General features: G+C 42.1%; 1 protein-coding gene across 2 annotated transcripts in view; it reads right to left on the bottom strand.

The window, feature by feature from the left end:
* Positions 1-27,902, bottom strand: part of EPHA4 (EPH receptor A4) — a 125,303-nt gene that overhangs the window by 20,512 nt on the left and 76,889 nt on the right. For both annotated transcript variants that reach the window (XM_037908802.2, XM_043522580.1), the window contains exons 6-9: positions 11,683-11,807; positions 10,422-10,581; positions 9,068-9,179; positions 1,696-1,754 (exon numbers count right to left, since the gene is read on the bottom strand). In XM_037908802.2, the coding sequence (XP_037764730.1) occupies positions 1,696-1,754; positions 9,068-9,179; positions 10,422-10,581; positions 11,683-11,807 (456 nt within the window). The remainder of the gene's footprint in view (positions 1-1,695; positions 1,755-9,067; positions 9,180-10,421; positions 10,582-11,682; positions 11,808-27,902) is intronic.

Genomic DNA, 27,902 nt, shown 5'->3' with positions numbered 1-27,902 from the left:
CCATGTCAGCACTGACTGAATAAAGAAGAAAGGACTTAAGGAGATTCCACAATGTGATTTATTTTTAAATGCAAACATTTAATTTCCCATCTATTGAAACAGCATCAGGCTTTTGACAGTGAATGAACTCCATAAATCACTGATATTGGTAGCAGGCCAACTAGCTGGCTGCAGCCCTGTGACTTAGGCCTACACTACACAGTTAGGTCAATGCAAGGCAGCTTACATCAACCTAATTATGTCAGCATACACACTATAGCCTTGTCCCACCAATGTAAATGCCCTACTACGCCGACATAACATCATCTCCAAGCGAGAGGTAGGGCTTCTGTCAGTGTAGTTAGGGCTGCACAACGTCTGTTTAGATACTAAAAAAAACGAGGAGTCCTTGTGGCACCTTAGAGACTAACAAATTTATTTGGGCATAAGCTTTCGTGGGCTAAAACCCACTTCATCAGATGCATGCACTTGGTAAGGCAATGCCCATCTTTTCATATGCTGTGTATTTATACCTCCCTACTGTATGTTCCACTCCATGTATCTGATGAAGTGGGTTCTAGCCCACGAAAGCTTGTGCCCAAATAAATTTGTTAGTCTCTAAGGTGCCACAAGGACTCCTCATTGTTTTTGCTGATACAGACGAACATGACTACCACTCTGAAACCTACCCTTGGCTCCCTGCTGGGTTGTGCCTGCCAGGCTGCTCCTCCCCTGCACACTCCTGGCAGAGTATGGGGAGCCAAGAAGCCCGGGCTGCTGCCCAGTGGGCAGCTGGGCTCCCGATGGGGAGCTGTGTGGAACTGAGATCCCTGGCTCTCAACTCCCCACTCTGCCCCTCTTCAGTTGGTGGAAGCGCTCCTAGTAAGGAGGTGTACCACCGTTAGAGCGAGGGTAGTGAGAACATCAGCCACTGCAGTAGTTACTGTGGTGGCTGTAGGTCAACTTATATCTGTAGTGTGAACATGCCCTCAGTACGCATAACTTCCATTTTTGGGCCAGGGGAGTTCTGAGTTCAGACCCTAAGCTTGATCCTTCACTCAATAAAGCTAGAAACAACAGCATGCTCAGTCACTGAGACTATATCTACACTACAGCGCTGTACTGCTTGTGGTGGAGATGCTCTAAGCCGACGGGACAGAGCTCTCCCATGGAGTGAATACCTCCCGCCTCTCCAAGAGGTGGTAGCTATGTCAGCGGAGAAGCCAACATAGCACTGTCTAAACCGGCGCTTAGGTTGGTATAACTTATGTCGCTCAGGGGTGTTGATTATTCACACCCCTGAGTGACGTAAGTTATACTGAAATAACCTGTAGTGTAGACAAGATCTGAGAAAGGAATGCATGCCTCACATTTCCTCTTAAGCACCTGCTCTGGCCCATCCTGAAGCATCCTTGACATATACTGGGTAGAAAAGCATGCCCATCATCTTCAGCCAGAAGTAAAGGTCACACAAACCTTTTGAGTGAGAGGGAATAAAAAAAATTTCCCCAAAAAACCTTTGGGATTTTTGAATAAAGCCTGCCATTCAAAGTTTCCCTGCTACTAGATGCTTTGTTTTGGCAGAGGAGGGCTGCAAACAAGGAAAACAGTGAAATAGTCATCTCAAGAGGAATGTCATTCTTTATTTTCTAAGCATAAGAACACAGACATGCTTTGTGAACCAGATCAAAAAAACCAAATACCACTGCCTTTTACCTTGATTCAAATGTTTCTCCTCATCTGCCTCTTGCTTAGCCTTACTGTACTTACTGCGTCTGTCAGGATGAAAAAGAGCATTACAATTCAAAATAAATCTCTTAATTTAGGAGATGAACTCAGAATCTTCTTGACCTGCCAAGACTTGAATTGCTCTACCTGCCAAGACCTATGTTCTGGGTTGGTCCTACAACAGTTGATGGCCTAATTTATAACCAACAGCAATGCAAGAAGCTGCATTCCTTACACAGCTCTAGGTGTTACTGTCGCCAACAAACATACCAAGGGAAACACAAAAACTCGAATTTACATATTTCCATTCAAGAAAAAGAAGGAGGTTTATTTTCCAGCTACTTTTCTTTAAAACACAGATCTTTGTAATTCTGAAGCCAAATTTTGAAAGGGGACCCAATTAGGCCTCCAGTTTTTTTTAGTATAATTAAATGTAGATGCAAATGCTAACATGTAGATGTCTAACTGATTGATTTGCAAGCACAATTAGGCGGACATCTAAATACTAGCCTTTGTACCCACTTCTAATTGCACAAAATTAGAGGTAGAATTTAAAAAGCAAGCCCTTTCAGTCTACACATCTGTGAATATTAATATGATAGGTGGTACAGCATATTAAGTTTACACATTATTATTTCTACACGTAAACACACAACCATTTATACTATTTATGGCTTTAATTTTAAAAAAGCATTCGAGTATAGCTTTAAGCATCAAAGTCTGTGTGGATTTGAGAGAAGTTAATACAGGAAACATCTCTGTAGTGAGGACTTTTCTACTGAAAGCTGCCAAGTTTGGATCTAAGGTTTGGTTTGGCCCATTATAAAGGGTGGGAGGGCAGTTGAAAAATACAGAGACAGATCAAAAGTCAAAGGAACCCAAAGCTGGGTGTTGTTGATGCCCAGCAACTCCATTTGCTTGCTCCTGTATGGGCCTCCGAATCTCTGACCTCATGATACTGACCTCCTTTGTAAAGCACTCTGAGACCTACTACATCAAAACATAAGAACGGCCATACTGGATCAGACCAAAGGTCCATCTAGCCCAGTATCCAGTCTTCTGACAGTGGCCAGCGCCAGGTGCCCCAGAGGGAATGAACAGAACTGGTAATCATCAAGTGATCTATTCCCTGTCGCCCATTCCCAGCTTCTGGCAAACAGAGGCTAGGGACACCATTCCTGCCCATCCTGGTCAATAGTCATTGATGGACCTATCCTCCATGAATTTATCTAGTTCTTTTTTGAACCCTGTTATAGTCTTGGCCTTCACATCATCCTCTGGCAAGGAGTTCCACAGGTTGACTGTGCGTTGTGTGAAAAAATACTTCCTTTGTTTGTTTTAAACCTGCTGACTGTTAATTTCATTTGGTGACCCCTAGTTCTTGTGTTATGAGAGGAGTAAATAACACTTCCTTATTTACTTTCTCTACACCAGTAATGATTTTATAGACCTCTTTCATATCCCCCCTTAGTCGTCTCTTTTCCAGGCTGAAAAGTCCCAGTCTTATTAATCTCTCCTCATATGGCAGCCATTCCATACCCCTAAGCATGTTTGTTGCCCTTTTCTGAACCTTTTCCCATTCCAATATATCTTGTTTGAGACGGGGCGACCACATCTGCACGCAGTATTCAAGATGTGAGCATACCATGGATTTATATAGGGCAATATATTTTCTGTTTTATTATCTCTCTTTTTCTTAATGATTCCCAAAATTCTGTTTGCTTTTTTGACTGCCACTGCACATTGAGTGGATGTTTTCAGAGAACTATCCACAATGACTCCAAGATCTCTTCCTTGCGTGGTAACAGTTACTGATGAAAAGTGCTACACAGAGCTAGGTACAGTATTGTTATATAGTATTGCTCAGGATCAAGTGCTGCTCCTACTGACATCCATGATGAAACTTCCAACAGTCCAGACTGGGTCTGGCTGGGCAACGAGATTGGGACGGGAAGCCACGGGGACTACAATCAGATAAGAAACATGTGTGGGGAGACTGGGACTGGCTAAGTAAGGAGACTGGGACTAGGAGCCCAGGGGCGGGAGGAGTGAGGAAATGAGTAAAATGGACCACCTGAGGAGGGGGGAAGAAGACTGGAGTGGCTAGACAACTAGTATGACAAGGAATTGAGGGGTCGGGGGAGACCGGAACTTGGACCTGGACCCTGGAGGGAGAAACTAGGACTATCTTGGCAAGGAGACTGGGACTCGAATGAGAAGCATTAGAGGTGGGGACTAGGACTAGGTAGGAGAGCAGAATGTGACTGGGTTGAGGAGACGGGGTGGCAAAAAGACAGGACAGGGGCAAGCTGAAGGAGATAGGGTAGTAGGGGGTCATGTTTGGGGAGAACAGAAAGAAGGATCTGTGACTACCACAACACTCTCCCCTCCAGAGCCTGGAATGAACTCAGAATTTCTGAAGGCTGTCAGCAAACACCTGTGATATGCATTGACAAAGTACATCTCATCTCCTTTCGGTGTTTCTCCATGCAGAAGATGAGAACCTATGTCTGCTTATCTGTTTCTCCAGTAGCTAAAGTGGCATTTCCTAACTTCTGAGTGCTACCTTTTGCAATCATAATGTTCTTCTAACACAGTTTGTCGCGTGCAATATACTAAATAATTTGCCAACAACAAAACACCAAACAGTCCCACACTACCCTTGATCCAGGATTCACAGCTCCCTATAATGTCCTGGGAATTGTATTCATATGCCACGGACTGCACATGCCATAAATGCCTCTGAACTTCTTTCTTTGCTAAGTTAATTAAAAACCAATACTTTCAAATACAAAGAAATGATTAAAAAACCCTCTAAATCCAAATGCAGAGTTAAGCCATTTTCATTGCCTGTGGACGACTGTTGCAGTGAATCAAGGGACCAAATTCTGCTCTCATTTACCGGGGGGGGAGGGGAGGAAAGAGGATTGCATAGGGTGAAAGTCAGCACAAAATGTCTATAAGTGTATAATAGGAACTGACCTTTAGCAGAGAGGAACATGTCAGCACTGCTATTGCTGTGCATGCATAGAACACTTTCAGTTAAGTAAATGATCACCATCAGCCTAACTTAGGAAAAAAAGTTATTCTGAATTTTATCTATGACCCCTCCAACCTAATTCAATTAATACTGACATGCAGAAGTGAGAAATGCAATAAAAATGTGTGTTACATGAAAGTGGCTTAAGTATTAAAATATCCTTTTCATCTTGTTTAAAAACTTCCCTCTAAGCCCTACATAAAAACTAGCCCAAAACACCCTCAGATGCATAACAGGTAAAAGGAAACACAGGAATTACTGTTCAAGCAATATAATTGTAGCTTATTAGCTTTTAATAATACCTTCCAAACTAACTACCTGCTTCCACTTCTATCTTTGTCACCTGTTGACCTTTTCTCCTTGGCTTGGGGCGGGACACTGCTGTCTACAATTGTCCCTGGGGGGAGGTCTAGGGGGGAACCCTGGAAGCTCATTATTCACTCATTGAGCCATAGGGAGGAAATCTGGACATGAACTGACATCCACAGAGAGCTCACCTGAATGACAGAAGGAAACCTTTGTCCCAAGTTTGAATTCCATAATTATAGGGATTTCAGGGATGGTGATTAAATAGGGGCGGTGTTCAGGAAGAGAATACAGAAGCTTTCACAAACTGCAGGAGTCAGAGATGCGGGCAAGTCTACAGGTGGCACTTGGAGATAAAGAAGGGGTGGGGCTTTTTTCCCTGTAGGCCTGCCCCACAAACAACAAAGGGGGGATTAGCATGTATTGTGGTGAAGCAGCATGCACTCTGGGCTGCTCTCTCAGCCTCTGCATGGCTGCTGGCACCTTTACCATTTACAAACAAAAGGGGAGCTGAGAGTTAGAGCTGCTCTGATTAAAATACTGCCTGCCAGGAGAGCGCAAGGCTATGACTGAGATAGCCTGGTGTTCTAAGGCTCATTAGTAAAAGGTGGGCAACTCATTCAGCTAAATGCCCACCACCTGCCTCAGTGAGTGGGGGAATTTGATGGGGCCAGCAGTGAAGGGGGATAGTCGCTGAGGGACACCCGGTAGCTTCTCCCCCTGGGAGTCTCTGGCAACCACTGGCCAGTGGGGTAGCAGCATTCCCCAGCTCTCAAGATTTAACCTGGAGTGGGGGCCATGTGGAGCCTCTTTCGGCTCCATTCCAGCAGTCCCACCCTACCTATCCTGAACTAGTAATGGGCATCTGGCCTGAAAGATGCTGCTAGTCTGGCTAATTGCCCATTTGAGGGGTCAGGAAGGATTTTTTTCTCCCATAGACCAAGTGGCAGAGGACCGGGGAGTTTTTCGCTTTCCTTGCTGTTCTGTCAAGCCACAGTGGGTTAGTAGAAAAGCGCTTAGTACCTAGGTTGGGTTGTTAACTCGTCACAACCTGCGGCCCATTTTCCAGTGCAGATGAAAGGCTTAAATCAACAGTTCCCACAGTAAAACACCTGCAATTTGGTGATGGGCTTTGGGCTTAAGGGACAGGGTGAGACCTTGTGGCCCTCATGGTCCCCACCCTTCTGCACCCTCCCTCCCCCTTGTAGGGGTTGTGGGGGGAAGGGTGCTAGGACTCAGAGAGAGAGAGCAGAGTCAGGGGGTGTGGGGTAGGCTAAGGAGAGCCTACCCCAAGATACAGGTTATACGGTAAGGAGCCCTGTAATCCCTTCACTAGAACCAATTAAATGGCTGGTATAGAAGAGTGTGGGAGATGGGCGGGTAGTACTCCTTGTCTGTGCTAAAGTTTAATAAAAGCTGCAGCCTGCCACATAATTCCATGCCTCAATCTGTCTTCATTTTGCTGCTGTGTCTGCAACAAATTCAGAGAGTGGAAGGTAAACCAATCTACTACCCAAGAGACCTCTTTTCATTTATTAAAAAAAAAAATAATTTAATTAGATAACCAAAAAAGGGTTCGTAAAAGCCATCTTTCTCCACTCAGCTCCCTTCTGAAAATAAAGCCTCATCCTCTTGCTCCAAATGTTCTCCAAAAGCTACATTTGAAATAGTCTGAATTTAGAGGTGTGCTTGTAGGAAGCTTTGTAGAAATGCTTAAGGTGCCATCTGTCCTTTGCTGTATGAATTTACATGACTTAATCTACGCAAGTTTAAACTAACCCTTAAGTGGATTAATCCTAATGTTAACAAACTCTCCCAGGAACAGAAGAGAACAACATATTCTCGGGCTGTCGGAGGTAGCAGACAGCACGGTCCTTTGGAAAGTTTCCGCTGTAAGATGATTTTTGAGCACTGATTTGACTTAATGCTAAATGATAATATTAAGCCCAGTTTCAAATGTGGGCACCCTAAATGGATATCCCTATCCCACATCTTGATACTGATATCAGTACAGCTGCATAGAATGGAGGTTTGTATAAGTGCAGACCTAAGTGCAGACCTGTTGGCACAACTATGAGATTTAGGCCAGGTGTACACTAGAAAAGGTTTGCAGGTGTAGGTACGCTGGCAAAGCCTCCTGGTGCAGGTGGTTTGGTGAGCAAAATAAGCTACGCTGTCAAAAGTCTTTTTATGCTGGTATAACAATGTCTACTCTTGGGCTTCTGTTGGTATAGAAATGTTGCAAAAATTCACCTCTCCTACCAATATGGCCATACTGGCAAAAGTTTCTAGTGCAGATCTGGCCTCAGGTGCCCCATTAAGGCATCCGCTTTTGAAAACTGGGCTTTGTTTATCAATAGCTACTCCCAACTACTGGAGCTAAATGGATGTAGGCATGTAGTGCTATGATAAACATCCTAAATGCACTGATATTCACAGAACATCCCAGAAAGGGGCCTCATGGTTTTTTACTGCCTTGGCATTTCATTTACTTTGTTATGTCTTTTCTCTTCCACAGCCTCTTTAAAACCTACTGAGGCAGAGCTGTGGGGCATCTTTGAACCCACTGCCACTTGACTAACTTATCTGCATTCCCACCAGCATTTAGGCCAGCCTTTGGTCCTGGCTACCAGCCTCCTCTTTATCTGTGTTTTGTCCAATTTAAACACTTCTAGGCAGCGATAACTAAACAGACAGCCTGAGTGGGGAGAAGAATTGGCTGAGTATGCATCAGCATCAGCGAGTCTGTCAGCTACCAGGCTCCAGGCAGCCTTTCCTTTGACAGCTTTATGGCCGATACTAAAGAGAATCAATACTAGGGCAAGGGGTTGACATTTCATTTTCTAAAAAGTGATCCATTGAGGGCCAATCACCAAGCCGTGTTTATCAGCCTTGAGAAGTGACATTTTTTTTTATTGGGGGAGGTGGGGAAGGAATCATCTCAGAACAACTCGACAGGCTCAATTCTCCAAGGTGGCGACTCATAATTAGAAATCCAATGTATCCCGCTATCAATCTGGCCTTAAATAATAAAGTGATCAATAAAAGCAGAGAGGAGATTAAGTCATCAAGCCCTGGTGATGCTATTTTCTGTTGCAATGGCTTTTAATAAACCTGTCTCTCTACATTACATTTTCATATATTCTTTTCCTCTTTTTTCCTGCCAGCACGGATGCGTTGAACTGAACACCCACAGAAAGCCATTACAATGCATGACTACTTACCAGATATTATAATCACACTGATTTAACTGCTCTTTTTAAGATGATTTGAAGTGAAAGAGTAAATCAGAAGGAAGCTGTGCCCATTTATAGCTAATGTGATCAGACCCTATATGGAGAGTGCGCCAACTTGTATTCTCTCCTCTCTGATATGAGATGTTGTAATGATTTTTCTGAGGGGTAAACCTTGTTTTGGGAGCAGCAGCGTGTTCTTGATGGGAGATTATGGTTCTGCCTGACAATGGAAGCCATGGATCCAGTCTGGTGTGTTACTGTATACAAAGTATTGAGTGCCTATGGCTTCTCTTTAGAGCCTTTCTTCCCCACAATGGAAGAACTACCCCAATGGCTGATGCAGACATGTACAGACAACTGGGGGTATTAAAATCAAAAATCAAAAACACCCAAGCAAGACCGTTTGAGGTTCTCTATGCACGTTACTTCACTGCAGTACTGCTTTCCTTCCCCTACATGTAACAAGCCAACCCAAGAAGATCCCCTGTACTCAGACTCATTAAACTCAACATCAAATTACAATATCCAGTTGGCTTGCTTCTCAATCCCAGTTACAGAAATCAGCTTTGCATCTGAAGGGCAAATAGTGCTGGAACTATTACCATTACATTACATACTGCTGTGGTACTTATGCTGAGAAGATCAAAGCTACATGGGAGAGGGCTTGTAATGCAAATGCACTGTTTATGATGCTAATCAAAGAATTCAGCTTTGTTTGGATGAGACAAAAAGCTCCCTTATGAAAGAGAGAGGGAGAGAGAGAGGTTTAAGTTCTTACCTCCTGCTGATGACAAAAGCAGCAATGAGAATGACCACGAGAACAACACTGCCAGCCACTGAGACAAGAAGCACTGTGGGATTGGTACCATCACCAATAATGGGGGAAGGAACTAGAGATAGAGAAGACATCAGTTAGTGTCACACACCTAGGGCACAGCCACCTACAGTACAAAATTGTCACGGCAACACTTGGTGCTGTGTTCTGATTTGCAGAGGCAGTTCAGGGTATTACTCAAAGCCAGTCTCAGGCCTTCATTATGTATTCATTCAACATAATTTTCCAGGAGGGCCCTAATTAGTTAAAGACATTATGCTTGATAATGGTTTGGGAAACTTCAACTCGCTGAGAACAAGGACTTCCTCTCCTTCGCCCCTCCATTCTCAGTCAGAGGGTATAATGCCTATTTTATTGCCCACTGAATTGCTTCCCAGTTTACTTTATTTTTTTTTAATGGACCAGATGCTCATTCCTCACTGACACAAACAGAGCAAGTTGTTTTAAAATGTCTTCCCTCTGCCTGGTGGATTGACTATTTTAAGTTTTCTCATGCCATGCCTGAGGGAAGTTAACACAGAATGACGTGACCTGAAGTGATTTAAACAGACCTGCATAATGGAAATTAAAGAAACAGGTTCGGTCATATCCTCTTCCTTCCGGTGTCTTAGGAAGCAAACACTCCATTCACATTTTTGTGGACTATTACATGTTACCTTGACTTAAACAAATGAGAACCTAATCACAGATAGCACAATCTACAAATGACTCCCTTTGCAAAATTGTTTAAGAGAAAACACAGAAGTAAGGAGACACACACAACATACCTCACTGATTCACATAAAAAAAGGAAAGTACATTAAAAAAGGAGAGTAACTGGGGTTTATCCTTCTCTAGATGAGACACACTGGAAATTAATGCAAATAATTCATATTACGATTAAAGGAAGTTGAAAATATAAATCTCCATGAATCAATGAGAGAAAAAATTTCAGAACATTTATAGTGTGTACTTCTACCCTACCACATTCAGATTTCTTCATTAAGATTTGTAAGCATCTTGCATCCAGTATGCAGCACATCCAAATAACTGTGCAACGTCACATTTACTAAGGCCGGATCAGAAAACAACAGAGGAAATGGCAGTCAACAGCCATTTTTACAAATCATAGTGCCACGCAGGAGTATGTCACAATATGGATGCCACATTCAAGTGAATAAATGAAGTCAAACTCCCAATAAGCAGCTCAGTCATATTCAGTATATGCATAGAGTCAAGAAAGAAAGAAAGAAAGAAAGAAATGGGGGAAGGAATGTATCTACTGTCAGCCCTCTGCCAATGATGCACATGTTGTTACCTGTGTTAGTCGTGAACTCAAATGGCCCACTGAAGTCCCCATATCCCGCTGCTGTCCTGGCTCGCACATGAAACACGTACGAAGTCAAAGGGTTCAGGCCTTTGATATCTGTGTTCCTGGCGGCTGTCTTCACAATGCGATAGCTGCGCTCATTTTGGTCCTAGGAGCAACAGAGCACAGGGGTGAGGCACACAAAAATGTCTCCAGGCACAGTGAACCCTGGATCCCCAGTTTGCTGCCAAATCTGTGCTGAGGCTATGACTAATAGCAATGAACTTTTCAAAAGATTCCTGAAAAGGTTTTTGTTGTTACCCTTACTAGTACTGGGTTTTAAAAGGGGGTCTTGGGGATGGCCAGAAAGGATGATGGGGATGGTATGTCTAATGATGGTAGGTCTAATGTCTGTTTCAGAAATCGAACGAGAAAATTCTCTGGAAAGTAGCCAGGTCTTCAATCACGATCCTGCTGATGAACAAATAACATTTTATTCTCGTTCACTCTTTCTTTTTCCTCTCTTCCAGCCAGGAGCTACATATCCAAGAAACCCTTGGGAAATGTCTGCCAGAAAGCCCATGTCTTAAAGTCTATTTCAGGCTGGAAAATGTGTCAGAAAATGTTGTAATCTAGTTTCAGTGAAAATCAGCTGCCCTTTCTGGCTTTATTAGGGAGGCAAATAAGCAATTACCTTTAAAAAAAGAAAAAAGAGAGAGAGAGAAAGAAAAGGTAACTGTTCATTTTCCAGGCAACCGTGAAAGCAAATAGCTCTTTTCATAGTTCTGTAGTTGAGGAGAGACAAATTATTTTGTAGAAATAATGTCTCCCTATAACTTGGAAAGACTAAAGAATGTAATTTTCTTTTCCTTATTTTCTATTAAAAGCCATCAAACTCACACCATCACTCTAAGCAGAAGCCATCGACTTAAACAGATCTTATTATTATTACTGTGTTACATGCTTCATTATTACACTTCTATCTCTGACGTAAGGCTAATGTATCACTACTTCTCAGCTATATTGATTCTCATTATAAATATGCTCTCTGTAAAAACCTGGTTCTAAGGGAAAAAAAAAGAAAAACCCAAATACACTGTTAGAGGAGAGTGCAGTATATTATTCTCATTATTCAGTGTAACTGTTCAAGTGTATGAAATCCCTAATTGCATATGATTCTGAAATCAAACCTATTTGGTCCCAATAATGAGATCCTATCTGGGAATGGCTGTAATGGAAACAAACCTCATCTGATCATTTTGAGTAATACCTTCTCATAATATTTGACTTCATATTCCAAGATGACTCCATTCGGCCTGTCAGGTTCCAGCCAGGCCAATGCAACACTGTGCCTTGTTATTTCTTTAGCCTGTATCAAAGCAATTGGAGACGGAGCTGACAAGAAAAAAGAAAAACTGTATATTAGCAATATTTTATTTTTAAATGAGGATCATGTATTTTTAATTGTAGCTTTCCTACTCAATGGGCTTTGTGAATCTATAGCACTGCCGGGAATTAAAACGTCTCTTGAAGAGAAGACTTGTGTTTGCGCATAAAGCTGCTATTTTTGCTGCTATTACCTACAGCACAGTGAGCTTTTATTCTTACCGAAAGATTCTCTAACAAGCCCATTCTTGGATTCTGGTCCATACTAGAGTGGGAGTCTCTGAAGTAACAGCATGGTGATCCAAGTACTGTGATGTTACACCATGCCTGCAGCCAAAGCCCTGTAAGAGGCTAACATACTAGGAGATGTTGGCTCATTTCTGACCTTTACTAAACATGCCGCATGAGGCCTTGGAATTGTTAGTTCTGGCTCCACAGCAATTCCACCTATTCACCTTCCACTATTAACTGGTGTCATTTCACTAGCTATTAACATTACAAGAAATGGGATATTGACCTTTGGCTCAATCCTCGTCCCTCTGAAGTTGAGGGACTTTTGTTTCAGTGAGAGCCCACTGTTTACAAATTCAGCTTCTCCCATAAACACTGGGATTCTTGCATCTCAAGTATATGGGCCAGTTTTTCTGCCACCCTAACTCATGCTGTGAAGTACCATAGCTTGTGAGTAGTCCAACTGAAGTCAATGGGCTTACTCCAGATGGTCAGATTCTGACTTTAATGGGACTACTTGGGGAGCCAGGTGCTACCCACCATGAAGAAGACATCAGAATCTGGTGTACTGTGAATAAGACTCCAATGGTAACTGTCCCTATATAAAAATGATAGCTAGTTACAGTTGGTTCACAGTACCATACACTTCCAATTCCACTGACAGGGCAGAAAGGAAACATGATTTTGGAAAATTAGTCATGTATCCAACAAAATTCAACTCAAATTTACATCCATGTTTAATAATAAGGGTTACAATTAAAAAGACAATGGAATATTTCTCAATGTGCACTCCAATTGGGCCCTTGAAAGTGCTGAAGTTCAGTTTTTGACTGGTTGGAGGACAAAGCATTTTCCCTGGGACTATGACAGTAACAGATTCACAGCTCTGCTGGGGGAATGGGTTTGCTGAAGATTTATGAAACAGGTTGCCTGGTTCTTGTTGTGTTGCTGTGTGGCCATGTCTCTAGCCAACTATTATCAAGCCCTGCCACTACTGACAATAGCTGATACAAATGGTGGGGTCTCCAGGGATGAAGAGAGACATTCATGAAATTTTTAATCTTATCTAACAAAGCCATTCTGTATAACCAGAGATTAGAGGTCTTCCTAAATTGAATGTATTTCCTCTTTTGTCCCTGAAACCCTAGAAAAATACAGATTTTTATTTTTTTTAACTCTGAGATGAAGATCCATGAAAGTAGTCAAAAGAGAAAGGAGGATGTAATGTGTATTCCTGAAAACTACAGAGAAAGACAGAGAAATAAAATAGTCACAATAAATGAAGGGAAAATTGAACGTGAAAGCTTCAAACCTACTTGACCGTATCAGACAGGTCTGATGGGAGTGAAAATAACCAGTAGACACCACACACACAGTCACAAAAGGGAGTCTTCCTGCTGAAGTGAAGCCATCAGGGAGTCTCTTCCTGATTTATTATTTGACAGCTTGGCATCTCTGTTAGAAATGCCTCCAGACCCTTTCTCTCTGTCTGTCTGTCTCTGTATCTCATGCGCACAGACAGATACTGGATGACAGAGGAGACTATAAACATAAACCAACAGGGAGGATTCAGGTGTGTTCCATCAAGTTATATATGTGACATGACTGGGATTGGTAATGCAACTCTCCTGCTTGATAACCCAATGGCTTCTAAACCAAGGGCACATTCTCCTCGCTTTGCTTTGCAGTAACATCACTTCTTAGCTAATAAAATGGAAATCAGGTTCATTTTCCGCACGCACACACACACAGCAGATTAGCAATACTCTCCCTCCCCCGCCCCCCCATTACTGGAGAGATGTTAATGAGCTACTTCACCTTGAATGGTCCCTTAAAATATGTGTTAACTACTTATACTAAACAATCTACTCCACCTTATATTTAGCTGAGACACTCTGGGTACATTTTCCAGACCTGAAGAGGAGCTCTATGTAAGCTCGAAAGCTTGTCTATCTCACCAACCAAAGTTGTTCCAATAAACTATATTACCTCACCCACCTTGTCTCTCTAATGAAAAAAAAGTGTCTTTTATTTTTTAATTCAATATCTGGACAAGCAATTGGTTGATCACAAACTATGTAACTGGAATGTTACTCTCCTCCGGACATCCAAGCAGCACAGCTATTATGGACCTCAATTTCTAAAAAAGTATGCCTCGTGAAATCTGTTATCATTGGAGGTGCTCAACAGAGAGAAATACATCAAGTGGTATAGAAGTGAAACATTGTTGCCAAAATAATACCAAGTTACAACTCCCCACATCTAATATACATGTCTGTAGGCAGACACATACATACTAAAATGTTACATACTGTGTAGAAATTCTACCAAACCAGTATATTTCACAGTGAAGACTAACTGGAGATACTTTGGTGTGAAATAAAAGGAGATTCCCTTTGACAAAATGGCTAAGTATAACTTTTTTAAGTTCAAAGCTCAGCAATTTGTCTCCTTTAAAAACTCCACCCCCATACTGATGTGAATACAGCAATGTTCTTTTATCTACTTCCTCAATAACCTGCCAATAAACACCTACTAATAGTTTTATTACTACAGTTCTGTGCTTGTGGCCTACAAACGGGGAGAGAGAGCAGATGCACTACAGAAATGTCACCCAAGTGCCATAAAGCCATTTCCTAGGGCCAACAAGCCCTGAGTTATAACAGTTTTGGGGCAATTGAAAGGAGGGCAGAGGCAGCATGACAGTGTTTCATTACCGGTTCATATTAGTATCGGAAGGGGGACAACAACAGGAAATAAACAGTTGCAATGAGAGGTCTCTGGCCTGTAAGCAGCCAGGAGTGAAAACAGCCCTTTATGAAAGTACTTGAAACCTGAGCACTTGGATGTCAAAGGCACACAATGCTCAGTGTTTTAGTCAAGTTACCTTCTTAACCGCAGCAGGGTTTACTTTCTACTCCCCAGGATTTTAATTTAAATGTATCATGCTTACTCAAGAGGTCTCTCACTGATTGAAAAATATACCTCAGTTTATACATTACCTCAGCTAAATTCAAATGACATATTTAAATTTAATTACTTGAAGTTTAGGGTTTTTCATGCTTCCCCCTCAATTAAACATAACAACACTTATTTGTTCTTATCAATGGCTATGTGCTTTAAAATGCTGTCCGACATCAAAATTAAATGCTTGAATGCACTAATGATGTTACTGTGATTAAGGGTTTTACCTTCCAGAGTAGATGCTAAAAGCCTACTTCATTATTAATGACTTTAATGTATTATACATATGAGGGATTAAAGCAGAAAAAAAATCTTCAGAAAGCAAAGGAGACATAAAATAAGATCTTCTATTTATTGAAATGAAAAGCTAATGCAAGAAACCTGATATGCACAAGGATTTTTCTTTGAATCTACACCTTGTAATGTTCTTTTAAATCTGATCTTCAAAACTATATTAAGTAACCTCACAGCATGAATAGGATGTTTGAAGAGAAAGGGTGCATGCATGTTTTTAAAAGGTTTCTAAAAGCAAAAATGATGTGCGCCAGATTCTTGTAACTTACTTATGTTGGATAGAACCTGCATTTGCGAGACGTCTCACTGACGTGAAAGGAGTCAGAATTTAGCCCTGTATTTTTACATGAATGAGACTGAATTTAAAAGGCATCTCTTCTGTCCTTTCTTAAATTAAGGTGTTTTGTTCTGCTGCCTACCAATCTATAAAGCCTCTTACCCACTCCAGTCTCTTTACCAGAGTGCTTGGGCGATGATTCCAAAAGCTTGGATGAGCTTTACTGAGTGAACCTTATTTTTGAATGACAGGCACGGACACCTGACTGTGAGTGCTTTGGGCTCTGAGCAATCACCTTCTAAAGGGGTGTGTTCACATTTTTCGCCTGAGGGACCAAATTCTCTTCTCAGGTAACTACCACAGAGAACCATCAATGGGAACTATGTAAGGCCAAGTTTTCGAATATATGTGTGACAACATGCCTGTGTGAAACACCCAATGCACGTGAGCACAGTTGTGCACATCTGAATCCTAATTGCAAGCTAGATGTGTGTGCACTTTTGAAAAACTGGGCTAGAACTCTCAATAACCACCCCTACTCTATATGTGGCTTGTGTCTCTCACTAACAGAAGTTGGTCCAATAACAGATGTTACCTCACCCACCTTGTCTCTCTAATATCCTGGGACTGACACATAACTACATTACATACCCCTCCCTCCCCATGACTGTTAACATTTTTTTCCAGGGCCATTTTCCATGTTGGGGATCTGGGAACAGTGTATGCAGCCTGGCAAATTTTAGGTTATTTTTAACATGCATCTTAATGATCAGAAAACAGTACCCTCCCCATATGAACCCACTTCCTGTGTTACTGTAACAAATGAACTAGTGACAGAAGAACTAGTGAAGTAAGTTTGGTTGCTTACCTTGGGAGGCAGGCCAGTCCTCGCTTACAGACAGCCCCCCAACCTGAAGCAAATACTCACCAGCAACTACACACCATACAACAGAACCACTAACCCAGGAACCAATCCCTGTAACAAACCACATTGCCTACTCTGTCCCCATATCTACTCTAGCAACACCATCAGAGGACCCAACCACACCAGCCACACCACCAGGGACTCAGTCACCTGCACATCTACTAATGTGATATATGCCATCATGTGACAGCAATGCCCCTCTGCCATTTACATTGGGTAAACTGGACAGTCCCTACATAAAAGAATAAATGGACACAAATCAGACATCAGGAATGGTAACATACAAAAGCCAGCAGGAGAACACTTCAATCTCCCTGGACATTCTATAACAGATTTAAAAGTAGCTATACTTGAACAAAAAAACTTCAGAAACAGACTCCAAAGAGAAACTGCAGAACTAAAATTCATTTGCAGATTTAACACCATTGATCTGGCCTTGAATAGGGACTGGGAGTGGTTGGCTCACTACAAAAGCAACTTTCCCTCCCCTGGAATTGACACCTCCTCCTCAATTATTGGGAGTGGACTACATCCACCCTGATTGAATTGGCCCTGTCAGCACTGGTTCTCCACTTGTAAGGTAACTACCTTCTCTTCATGTGACAGTATAATAATTCCTGCATCTGTAATTTTCACTCCATGCATATGAAGAAGTTGGCTTTTTACCCACAAAAGCTTATGCCCAAATAAATCTGTTAATCTTTAAGGTGCCACTGGACTCGTTGTTTTTGTGGTTGCTTATCTGAGCCACAGAAGGCCTCACAAAACACTCTATAATCCTCTGTCTTCACACAATCCTCCTTCCTCTGCAGTCTCCTGCTAGCTGTTGTTGTCTCCCGGCAAGAAAGATGATTGGTCTGCTACTCTCCTCCATTTGGAAACTGAGGCACAGAGCGCTTAAGATAAGCATTTTCAAACATGAAGATTAAAGTGACGCATCTAAATCTACATCTCTGGAATTAGATGCCTAACATTAGGCACCCAAGTTTGAAAATTTTGGGTTTATGTGACCCAAATCAGCATGAAAGCTGGGATTAGTCTCTTGCTCTCAATCCTTCGCCGAGACCATGCTGCTTCTCATGCTATTCGGCTTCCCGGAAACTCCTTGTGGCCAGAGGACATGCAAGCTGCTCAGTAAAAGAATTGACTCAGAGATAGCTGACTAGTAGCCGGTTACAGTGGCTCTAGTGCCATAAGCAATAGCCTGGGTGGTACTGCCACCTATACATGAGATAGTCCCCAAAACCAAGGGACATATGGTTATGTTTTTCCAGACTCTAAAAGCCACTCACTGTGAATAACCTGTGATCTTTAGGATAAAGGAGTGACAAGCTCTCGGGTCAAGTGATTGGTTCACATCAATTATATTTTCCTTCAGAAGGAAAAGGGATAGAAATATAAGGGTTGTTTTTTTTAAAAATGTAAACAAGAAAGCTAAAATTTTCCTTTCAATTTTCTTTCCTTCTAGTAAGAGCACTCACCTGCTTTGGGAGTGTTGCAGAACCTCAAAAGCTGGCTCTCACTCCCATCAAGTTAAAAGCTTACAGCAAAACTTGGGTCATTGACCAAAAAAGTCCCTTTTGAAAGGAATCTCAGTTTGAAATTTGCAAAATGCCAAATATGATGGTTGATTCCTGAAGCCATTATATAACCTCTGCCACACTAACCAGGGATTTTTCAGTTTTCAAATACATCTCACAGGCTTTAAAATCCACAAGCAGATGCTTAGGTGTGATGGAGCTCTGCTGAGTTTACCTGATGGGGTAGCCGACGTGACTTTTCAGCAGCTTCCTGACTCCTCTGCCCCCAATCAATGCTGATGGTCAGTATGGCCCTAAGGCTGCTCTAATTTCCATCACTGGAGTGCAGTGCCTCTTACCATCCTGTCCTGGAAGAGACTGTTGATAGTGGGGGGAGGGGCACAATTTAAAGGTTCTGGTGGTATGCAGTGGAGTTCAGGCCACGACATATAAACCCTGGCAGAAATCTGAGGGGGAGGGGCATGTGACCCTGTGCCCCCCCCCCCCCCCCCCCGTGTCGCCTCTGTCCTGGCCTACATTCTCAGAGGCACACCACATCCGCTGAGAGAAGAACCACAAAGAACCTGTTGTGGATCCATGAGTGAGATTCCAGTCTTGCCATAGATTAGAGCAGCACTGGGACTGCTCTAAATGACATGAAGCTGGTTATGGAGCCTCAGGGGCTGCCTGTTAGCTGGTGATTGTCAGAACACACTGAGTACATCTACACTGGGGGAAAAAAAAAAAGACCTCCAGCAACAAATCTCAGAGCCCAGGTCAACTACAGGATTAAAAAAGAGCCAGGTATACATTCGGGCTGGAGGAAGGTGGCAGGTTTGTATAATTTTTGGTGGTGCCCAGAACAGGTCCAAATCCTCCCTCTCCCCTCTTCCCCCCACACCTCCTGACAGACACACACCTGCGTAAGGCTCTGGGAGGGAGTTTGGGTGCGGGAAGGGTGCGGACTCTGGGAGGGAGTTTGGGTGTGGGAGGGGTGTGAGCTCGGGGCTGGGGCAAGGGGTTGGGGTACATGAGAGGGTGTGGGGAGCGGGCTCTGGGAGGGAGTTTGGGTGCAGGCTCTGGGCTGCCTTCGGGGGTGGGAGATGCTCCGGGGGAGGCATGCAGGGGGGGCACAAGGGGCCGGGGGAGAGACCCAGCCCTGTACATAGGTGGAGCTTGGCCCCTGGGCCCTGAATATTCCTGCAGCATAGGCACCACGGGACTATGTAACTCACCGCCCGTGGACTGGAGCCCAGGCTCTGAAACCTGGTGAGGGAAGAGGGTCTTGGGAGTCTGGGCTCCAGCGCAAGCAGGAATGTCTACTCTGATATTTTTAGGCCCAAAGAACAAGCCCGAGTTAGTTGGTCCAAGCCCAGAGACTCCCTGACACATTCATTTTTTATTTTATTTATTTATTTGCTGTGTAGACATACCTACTAGTGCCCGCCTGTAGCTTATATCAGAAGCTTCAGTGGCAGAGGGGTGGTGCAGGAGGCAGCTACACTGGCTTTGCATTCACTGGGGACAACAAAAATTAGAGAACCTGGCTATTAATCTCTGAGGGCCAAATTCTGATCTCAGTTACAATAGAGTATATCTGGATTAACTCCAAAAGACTTGAATCTGTAATCACTACTCCGCATTCCCACAGAACAGCTATAAACCAAACGAACACAGAATCTGCTGAGCATCATTTAGGGGAGCAGTGTTTAACAAGAATCCTGCATTACACCCAAGCATGGGGTCTGTTTAGTCTGAGCACCACTTGTTTTCTTTCTGCTAGCTTGCTAAGAAATCCTGTTGGCATGTTCTGACAAGGATAACTTAATACTTGCCAACAGAAACATGGCAGGATACTGTGTGTATTTTTCCTGTATGTATGAATGCCAGTTTAAAATAAACAGGAAAACAAGTCTTTCAGTTCGAAAAAAATCTGTCTGAACATTACAATTGCTGGGTGGGGAGGGGGGAATAGGCAAAGAAACATTCCTAAATGTCTATTAACACAAAAGGGATGGATGGATTTAGCACTGCAAATTGCTTTAAAGAAATTCTACAGCCATAAGCAGCTTGTAAATTTGGAATTAGCTGCCAGCTCCCTAACCTGGGCAGGTACTGAGCCACTGGCCGCAGCGGAGTTACTTCTACCTGTAACTGAGATTAGAATTTGCCTCAACATAAAAGAGAAACAAATTCGGCAGCTTAAACAGGGCAACAATGTCCCTTTAATAGATTACAGTGGATAAAGAGAATAGCAGAATGTGGGACAGGTAGCCATGGTAATGGGAGATAGCTGGGACATCCCTTAACATTGATTCCAGGTTTAAAACCTGTTCTGAGGGACAGCATGAACGGATCATATTAAAGTAGCATCCCATGGGCTGAATTCTGGCTAGGGGCATGTGGAGAGCACACATTACTCTGTCATGTTAGAAGATGCACCAGACTCTATTCTCCACAAGCCAACAGTTCTACTTGTTGGTGTAGAACAGTGGTTCTCAAAGTCGGTCTGCTGCTTGTTCAGGGAAAGCCCCTGGTGGGCTGGACCGGTTTGTTTACCTGCCGCGTCCACAGGTTTGGCTGATCGCGGCTCCCACTAGCCACAGTTTGCCGCTCCAGGCAAACGGGGGCTGTGGGAAGCAGTGTGGGCCAAGGGACGTGCTGGCTGCCCTTCCCGCAGCCCCCATTGGCCTGGAGCAGCGAACCGCGGCCAGTGGGAGCCACGATCAGCCAAACCTATGGACACGGGAGGTAAACAAACCAGTCTGGCTTGCCAGGGGCTTTCCCTGAACAAGCGGCAGACTGGCTTTGAGAACCACTGCTCTATGGTATAGATGCATATATATGTAAATAGTTACTGGGCAAGGTTCCAGTAGATGGCCCTCAAGAATGTGAAGCATTGTTTCTGGATTTTGTAGGACCAATAAAACTTCCTGTTGTTGTGCTCCATAAATAGTTTCTTGTATGCGGCTTTTAAACCACTTCTGACGGATATAGTGCATCAGGGATCAGTAAAACTATGTAAGATATGCTAACAATAGTCTTTAAATACCAGAGTGACCACTTGTCCCTTATTAGAAGGGACAGCTCTGGCTCCATGCCTAATGTCTCAGATCTCATGTGTGTCAATATGGAATTTTTCTCTTTTCTTCAGTCCTTTTTCTGCCTTTACCACCATGACATCTGAGCACTTAGTTATTTCAGCAGTAATCATGAACGTTTAATCCGCTATGGCACAAATGAACGATTTTATTTCTAGGGCACCACACTTCATGGTGAAATTCCTTAATGAGACACATTTTCTGCATTTCCCATACAGTTGTCTTTTATTTACTTGGAACGTAGATGTCCAGATAATCTATACCTGGTGAATAATTTTCTTTGCCATTTACTCTCAGAATTAAGAATATTAGATTTTACAGACAGAACTGTTTAAGAGCCTGCCTAGAAATCCAGATAAATACAAGCCTTTTGCACTGTTCACTTGTCAGCTTTTGAAGCTCTCCCACACAGAAGTACCTTTTAGACAAAAAAATAATATGTTGATCATTCTGCTAAAGCAGCTTTTCTTACTTGTGTAAACAGATTTGGTCAGGTGGTGTCACCCTGGCTTCGAATGTGCTATGGCTACCTCAAAAGGAGTTAGGCTGAACCATTTGTACTTCTTGAATCAATCATACAACATAAAAAATGCCAAGAACCTCAGAGGAAGGAAGATAATAAAATGATAAGCATTTTTACCCTGACAGTGATACAGGCAGGTCACAGGCTTCAACAGCAACTGAAGGCTTGATTTCAAATACGCACTTTTGAGCGTATGGTGCCTGCAAACATCAAAGAGCAACATAAAGCTTCAGCTCCTGCTTTACAATCTGAGGGTGGAAAGGAGTTTTAAAGCCATCAAAGTTCCTCCAGCAAGTTCACGTTTAAGTATTTACATTTAAACTGAACAATCTAAAGATTTAAATTTTATTAGCTTTCCTGCCTAAGTGAGGCCACTGTCTTGAGTGCAAAGGTTAGATGATCTTTTTGCACATGGCATGATCTCCATTGCAGGCTTTTGTGAACAGCTGAGAAATGCTCCGCACTGAATCAAGCTTGATGGTTTTTCATACTCACAACTTTAAAAAAGGTAATGTAATGCTTTGTGCAAGGTGCCAGTGTGACAACATTAGAAGATGGATCCCTCGGTTCTTCCACGAATAATTACAGCACGGATATCAGCACGGCAAGCTTTGCCACACTGCCTTGCCAGTGTGCCTAATCTCTCTTCCTGACGGACCACCTCAAGGGATGAAAGGGGAGTCTGTGCTTTCAGAGAAAGCAGTGCCGCTAGTTAGCATCTGGTATGCCCAATTCTCTTGGACTCAGTCACAACCCTCTTTTTATTCCCCTATATTTCTCTGGAATGGAACTAAGTCCACTTTTCTTCATTTGAAACCTGTAGTTAGCAAATTATAAAACACACAAAGACTAGATGAGGGAGACACCCTCATTCTGCACACTGCATAGTTTTGTAAAAACAAGAGCAATCTTCATTTAATTCAGTTAAAAACTGAATGAGAGATGGAAATGTGAGGAGTCTTCAAGCCTTGAAACATACAGCCTTAGAATTTAAATCTTGCTTTAGGGTGTCAGTAACAGATTAGATCACAGGTGCCACACAATTTTAATTCATGCACGCTTTTAGCTGTGTTGATTTTGGTTTTATGTGTAGTGCTGAAAACAACTGAATTATTTATTTTAATAAACCACCATTGTGTCACTTACAAACTCCCCAGATGGAGCAAGTGCTTAAAAAATCAAGACGGCTGCCTTAACAGAAATGGTCAGGAAGGTGAGATAATTGCGAGGGATTTTTCCTTTCTGTTGGCGCTATTTCAAAGTCTAAATGATTTCAATGCTAAACTAACATCCTGTGAAGTCATGAAGACATGGGGGATTAAAACAGGAAACAGCAACTTTTTAAAAATTACTCTTAAAACTGGCTAGAGCTGACATTGAAGAGTTCAGAGCCCAAATGGTTGTGCAAACAAAATTCAGTGACAATAACGATCCTCAGTTTGGCCCAGCAGTCTCCTGGTTTGCCAACCACAGACCAGTTTGTATTCTGATCCTAGCCTTTTATTTCTTGGCCCAGCATGCTCGTCAGCTGAGGGAAGAGGCCTCGGAATGATTCCCTCTGGCTGTTGATCAGAAGAGGACTGATCATTTGCTGAACTCCTTAAGATGCGAAGCAGATCTCTTCTTCTCAGAGTGAAGGCCCCAAGTATTATTTTGAGGCTCATAAGGCAGAATTAGGGGAAAATGAGAAGGGTAGGGGGGGAAACTGTCCCTCTGCCCCCATAAAAAATTATGATTCCAACATTGTTTCTTTTTCTAACAAATTGTGAACCACTTCTCATTTTTTAAGTCTCTATTTCTCTTACATCCCCTCCACCCCGTTTTTCAGCTCAGTTTTGTTACAGATGTTTCCACAAATGTGATCCTTATTTATGCCCAGAGGAAACTGGTGACATCTGAAAGTGAATACACAAATGAACAATTTACCGCAGTAGGTAAAGATCATTCTGTATCTGACTCAAGACAATGCCTACCCTGCCGAGCCTCCACTGTTTGCGACATTTGCTATTCTTCAATTTCTAAAAACGATCTCCAGTTGAAAATAAATCACACATCTGCCAACAGCTCTGAAGCTGTCTCCCTTTGCGCCTGGTCCACTCTCTTCAAATCATTTCTCTTGCTGCTTTCTTCCCAGCGCTAGCGTAATTGCAGCCTTTTTAACTTTCAGCACATGCAGCAGCGATAGCAACATGGTGCGGCATGCTCATGGAAATGCACTGCAGGGCCCAGCACATCATCTTCGATGTTCTATAGAAAACCCACAAAATCCTGCAGCACCCTACAAAATCCCACCAATCACCATGGCCTCAATTATCCTTGGAGCTGAAAGAATATTTGTTAAGCCTGCAGCTACTTGCAAATTCAATTCATCTACAGTCTTATTTATGTGCATGCACCAAGTCTTGATAACTAGAAGGAAAGATGCGGCCCTTCAGTCCATGTTCACTGTTATGCTAAGAAAGATAAATGGAGGCTGATTCAGAGGACAGATTTAAAGAATGTGGTACGTTATCTAGACAAACACAGTCTTCCCAGGGAGTCATTGTTCTGGGTTGTCTTCAGATCTTGCCTTTATTTGTTTGCTACAACGAATGGATGTTACTCAAAACTTCCTTCATATACTAGACAACAGTTATGTACAACTCCTCTCTTTTGCACACTACCCAGCCAAATCTGCTTTATTGTGTTATTTATTAACGTGTTCCTATAACAGGATACAATAGATTAAAAATAATAAAAAGTTAATTTAAAACATTAAATGTTTTATCACTAATTTTCAGGAATCTTTGAAAGGATATTTATGTCCACTACATATTACAATTTAACTTTAGCACTTTTTCTGTCTGCAGTAATCCTTCATGGAAACGTCTTACAGAATTTAATACTGATTAAACCAATAGGGTTCTATCAAAATTAAACATGGTTTAATAGAAATTACTCTAAAACCTATAGACTTTAATAGAAAATGATAGTCTTTTCTTTCTCTCTCTCTGTGTGTGTAAACTAGCCTATAGTCTTCAAAAGTAGGAATATAATGTTTAATTAAATTCTATAGGATAGTTCAAAAAGCCTAGAGAATGGTTATAATTTTTTTCTGTTAAGTTCTATACACTTTTTCATAAGGAATCTTTGAAACGAAAAATAGAGAGATACACTTTGGTTTCCTTTTCTTCTCTCTAGAATTATTAAAAGAGAAATGTCTTAAAAACACTATCAATTTTTGTTACCTAGAGATTACAAAATATTACTCTCAGAGACTCTGAATCAAAGTGCTCCAACAGTCAAGCAGGTTACTAAATCAGAGTTTTGAGATGCCAGCTCTTGAATTTAGTAATAAAGGCAGATTACGTTAATCTAAAGAGATGCCATGAAATCCTTCAAGTGTATGCAAAGAGCAAACACATATTTACATGATTTGTTTGGGGAGGAGGAACCCACTGGAGTCCTACCACAATAATAGAGGACTCTCTTCATCCCAGTTCACATGTGGGGCCAAATCAGAAGTGACAAATCTGAGTGAAAGAAATTTCACTGGAAAGCTCAGCATTATGATGTCCAGCAAAACATTACCACTTTGATTATAGAATCCAGTAGACATGCTACAGCTCTATTTGGCCCTCATGGCTCAATAAATCTCTCTGCAAAAAGAAAAAGAAAAACAGAAGACATCAAAGAATGAAATCCTTGGGAGTATTTTTCATGCATATGGATAGATCTGAGACACTTTTTTCAACAACAGCTACAAACTAACCATTAAATATATGAATAGAACAGGACTACCCTGACCACAGCCAGGTCAATTTACTAACCTGTTCCTCAAATCCGGAGTCATTGCAGAAACTCTGGAATTCAGAGACAGGCTATGTTTATTTGTGCTACATTGCACGGCATTTTAATTAGTAACTGTGCGGATTTAAAACCTCTGAATGGACACACAGGGGCAGTTGTGCAGACTAGCTTTTGTGTTTCCACTCTCTAAAAAAAATCCTGTTTGAGGACATCAGCAGGGGGTTAATGGAAGCTTTGATAAAAGTTCTCTGAATCCCTTTATTGTTGCTCAACTACAGACTGGATTCTGGTGTCTTTCTGGCTGCTCTCTGGTGTAGATAGAAATTAACTGAGTCAGTTGAGAAGACAGCTAGAAAAATAAGAAGCCCATCTGAACATTTGGTAGGCACAAACCATCTTGTATAAAGAATTGAAAACTCTTCCTTGCAATGCTTTTGTGGAATCACTCGGATTAGAATACAAATGGAGAGAGTTGTAGAGTGAACAAACATTGCCAAGTGCAGTTAACTAATTCATAGTAAATAAAAACCCATAGGGTCTGATCTCAGTTTAGTTATTCTGAATTTGCTCTGGCATAACACAGATCAGAATGGGGTCTGAGGTATACCTCTAGCTTAAGTTTAATAAATGTAAATAAAAATAAACGTTGGTGCTGCTAAGTCTTGAAGATGAAACCATCTTTTCTGCTGAGGGCACGTAAGAATCATCCATTTCCCTTAGTGAACCATCAGATCTTTTAAAAAATGTGACCAACTTTTATTTAAATGCTGTAATTACTTCTTGGCACTATCTGACATGCAAGTTGTCTAAGCTGTTCACTGAACCCTGAAGCTGGTTATTTACTAAGACTCTTTAGAAAGCTTTTCTTTCCCTCTTGACCGAGACTTATATTCCCCACCTTGAATACAAATTCATGGAAATGGGTGGTGCAGATGGCTTTGCCAGAAAGTAGGCAGTTGTTATTTTTATTATTTCTTTGTGTAAAACTGAAATTACCTTAAAATAAGAATTTAATCCCTCCCAACAATAATTTTCCTGGTTTTGCTTTTAAGATGGTAGCACATAAGCTTAGACTTATAATTGCACCTTTCTTATACACCATCAGTAGAAGCAGCAATCTGTGTATAAACACAGTGAGTTGTTAACGAGAAAACTGCAGTTCCTTATTTCTACACACTCTTTTACACACATAATTAAAGGTGCCTGGGAATGAATTTTCAACTGGCCATCACTCTGTATCTGTATCACACGTAAGCATTTGAGACAGCCAAATGAAAAGTATTCCTTACCTAACCACTTATTTTTTCCTTCCATGTAATTTCTTCATTTACGTGTTGGGATTATTTCTTTGTGGATCTCTCCTGCAACAGTCATTTGAAAGTTCTGTGGTTTCCTCAAATCCATTACATGTGTTGCCTTAAAACTCTTTATGGTAACGCAGTGCGTTACAAACCTTCAAACATGCAAAAGCAAAACCTTCCCAGAGAGACAATATGGGGGGAGGGGGAGAATGGGGAGACTCTCAGTTCATGTCAATTATCCATTAATTTCAATAAAGCTAGGACAATTTACACGTGCTGAGGGTCTCCCTCAACATGTTCAATTAAAAATAAAAAAGAGGTTGTTGCTTACGCCTAGTAGATGAATTGCAAGTGTTAAAAATTCACAGAAGTTTAGATTTTAAAAAAAATACATATAATGTACTTGAATCTCTACCAAATCCTGCTGCAAAGGATTCAGCATCTGCCACTCTCACCATGTCACCCCTTCTCCAAGTCTTCCCTTCACTAGCTTGGAATCTCCTTTCCAACAGAGTTCAGGAGTGATACTCTGCTGAGGAGACTGCTCCACCTCCTTTAACATAAAACACCTCTCATTTCCAATCCCCTCTTTTCATGACTCTGGAATGGTACTTTGCCAACTCTGCCACAACCCATAGCACAACAAGAGCACAACGGCCGGGGGAAGCACATGTCTCATGCACGGGGCCTCTGGCATGACCCAGATATTCTCCAACAGTCACTTTAACTCACTCTTTTGGGGAGCAGAGCCATCCTAAAGGGACCGTATTGTCTCAATGCAAAGCAGGGTCTATGTAAGAAGCTTCCTCCCTATTTTGTGTGGTCATGCAAAGGTCTCTGTTGCTGGCACAGTCCTTGTCAACGTAACAGTGCCCGAGAACAGCAGTTCCAAAACACAAGGAAATCAACGCAAGACACACAGGTAGGTGGTCAATCAAAACGTGTAATAACCATGAGCCACTTGAGTCAGCAACAGCCTGAACAAAACATAACAACAGTCCAAATGGCAGGTCTGGAGCTACAGGCCCTGAGTAACTGCACACACCCCAATGTTATGTACACGCATAAAGGAAGAAAAACTGGAACACTGAGTTCAGCAAGCAGGAACCAGGAATCAAACAGGAACAAGGAGCAGGAAGCACTAAGCAGGAAGGTAACACACCCACACCCACGCCAGTC

Source organism: Chelonia mydas, chromosome 9 (assembly GCF_015237465.2).
Source record: "Chelonia mydas isolate rCheMyd1 chromosome 9, rCheMyd1.pri.v2, whole genome shotgun sequence".
In the NCBI taxonomy this organism is placed as follows: Eukaryota; Metazoa; Chordata; order Testudines; family Cheloniidae; genus Chelonia; species Chelonia mydas.
The sequence above is the reverse complement of the archived record's forward strand: the minus strand, read 5'-3'. Positions and strand labels throughout refer to the sequence as shown.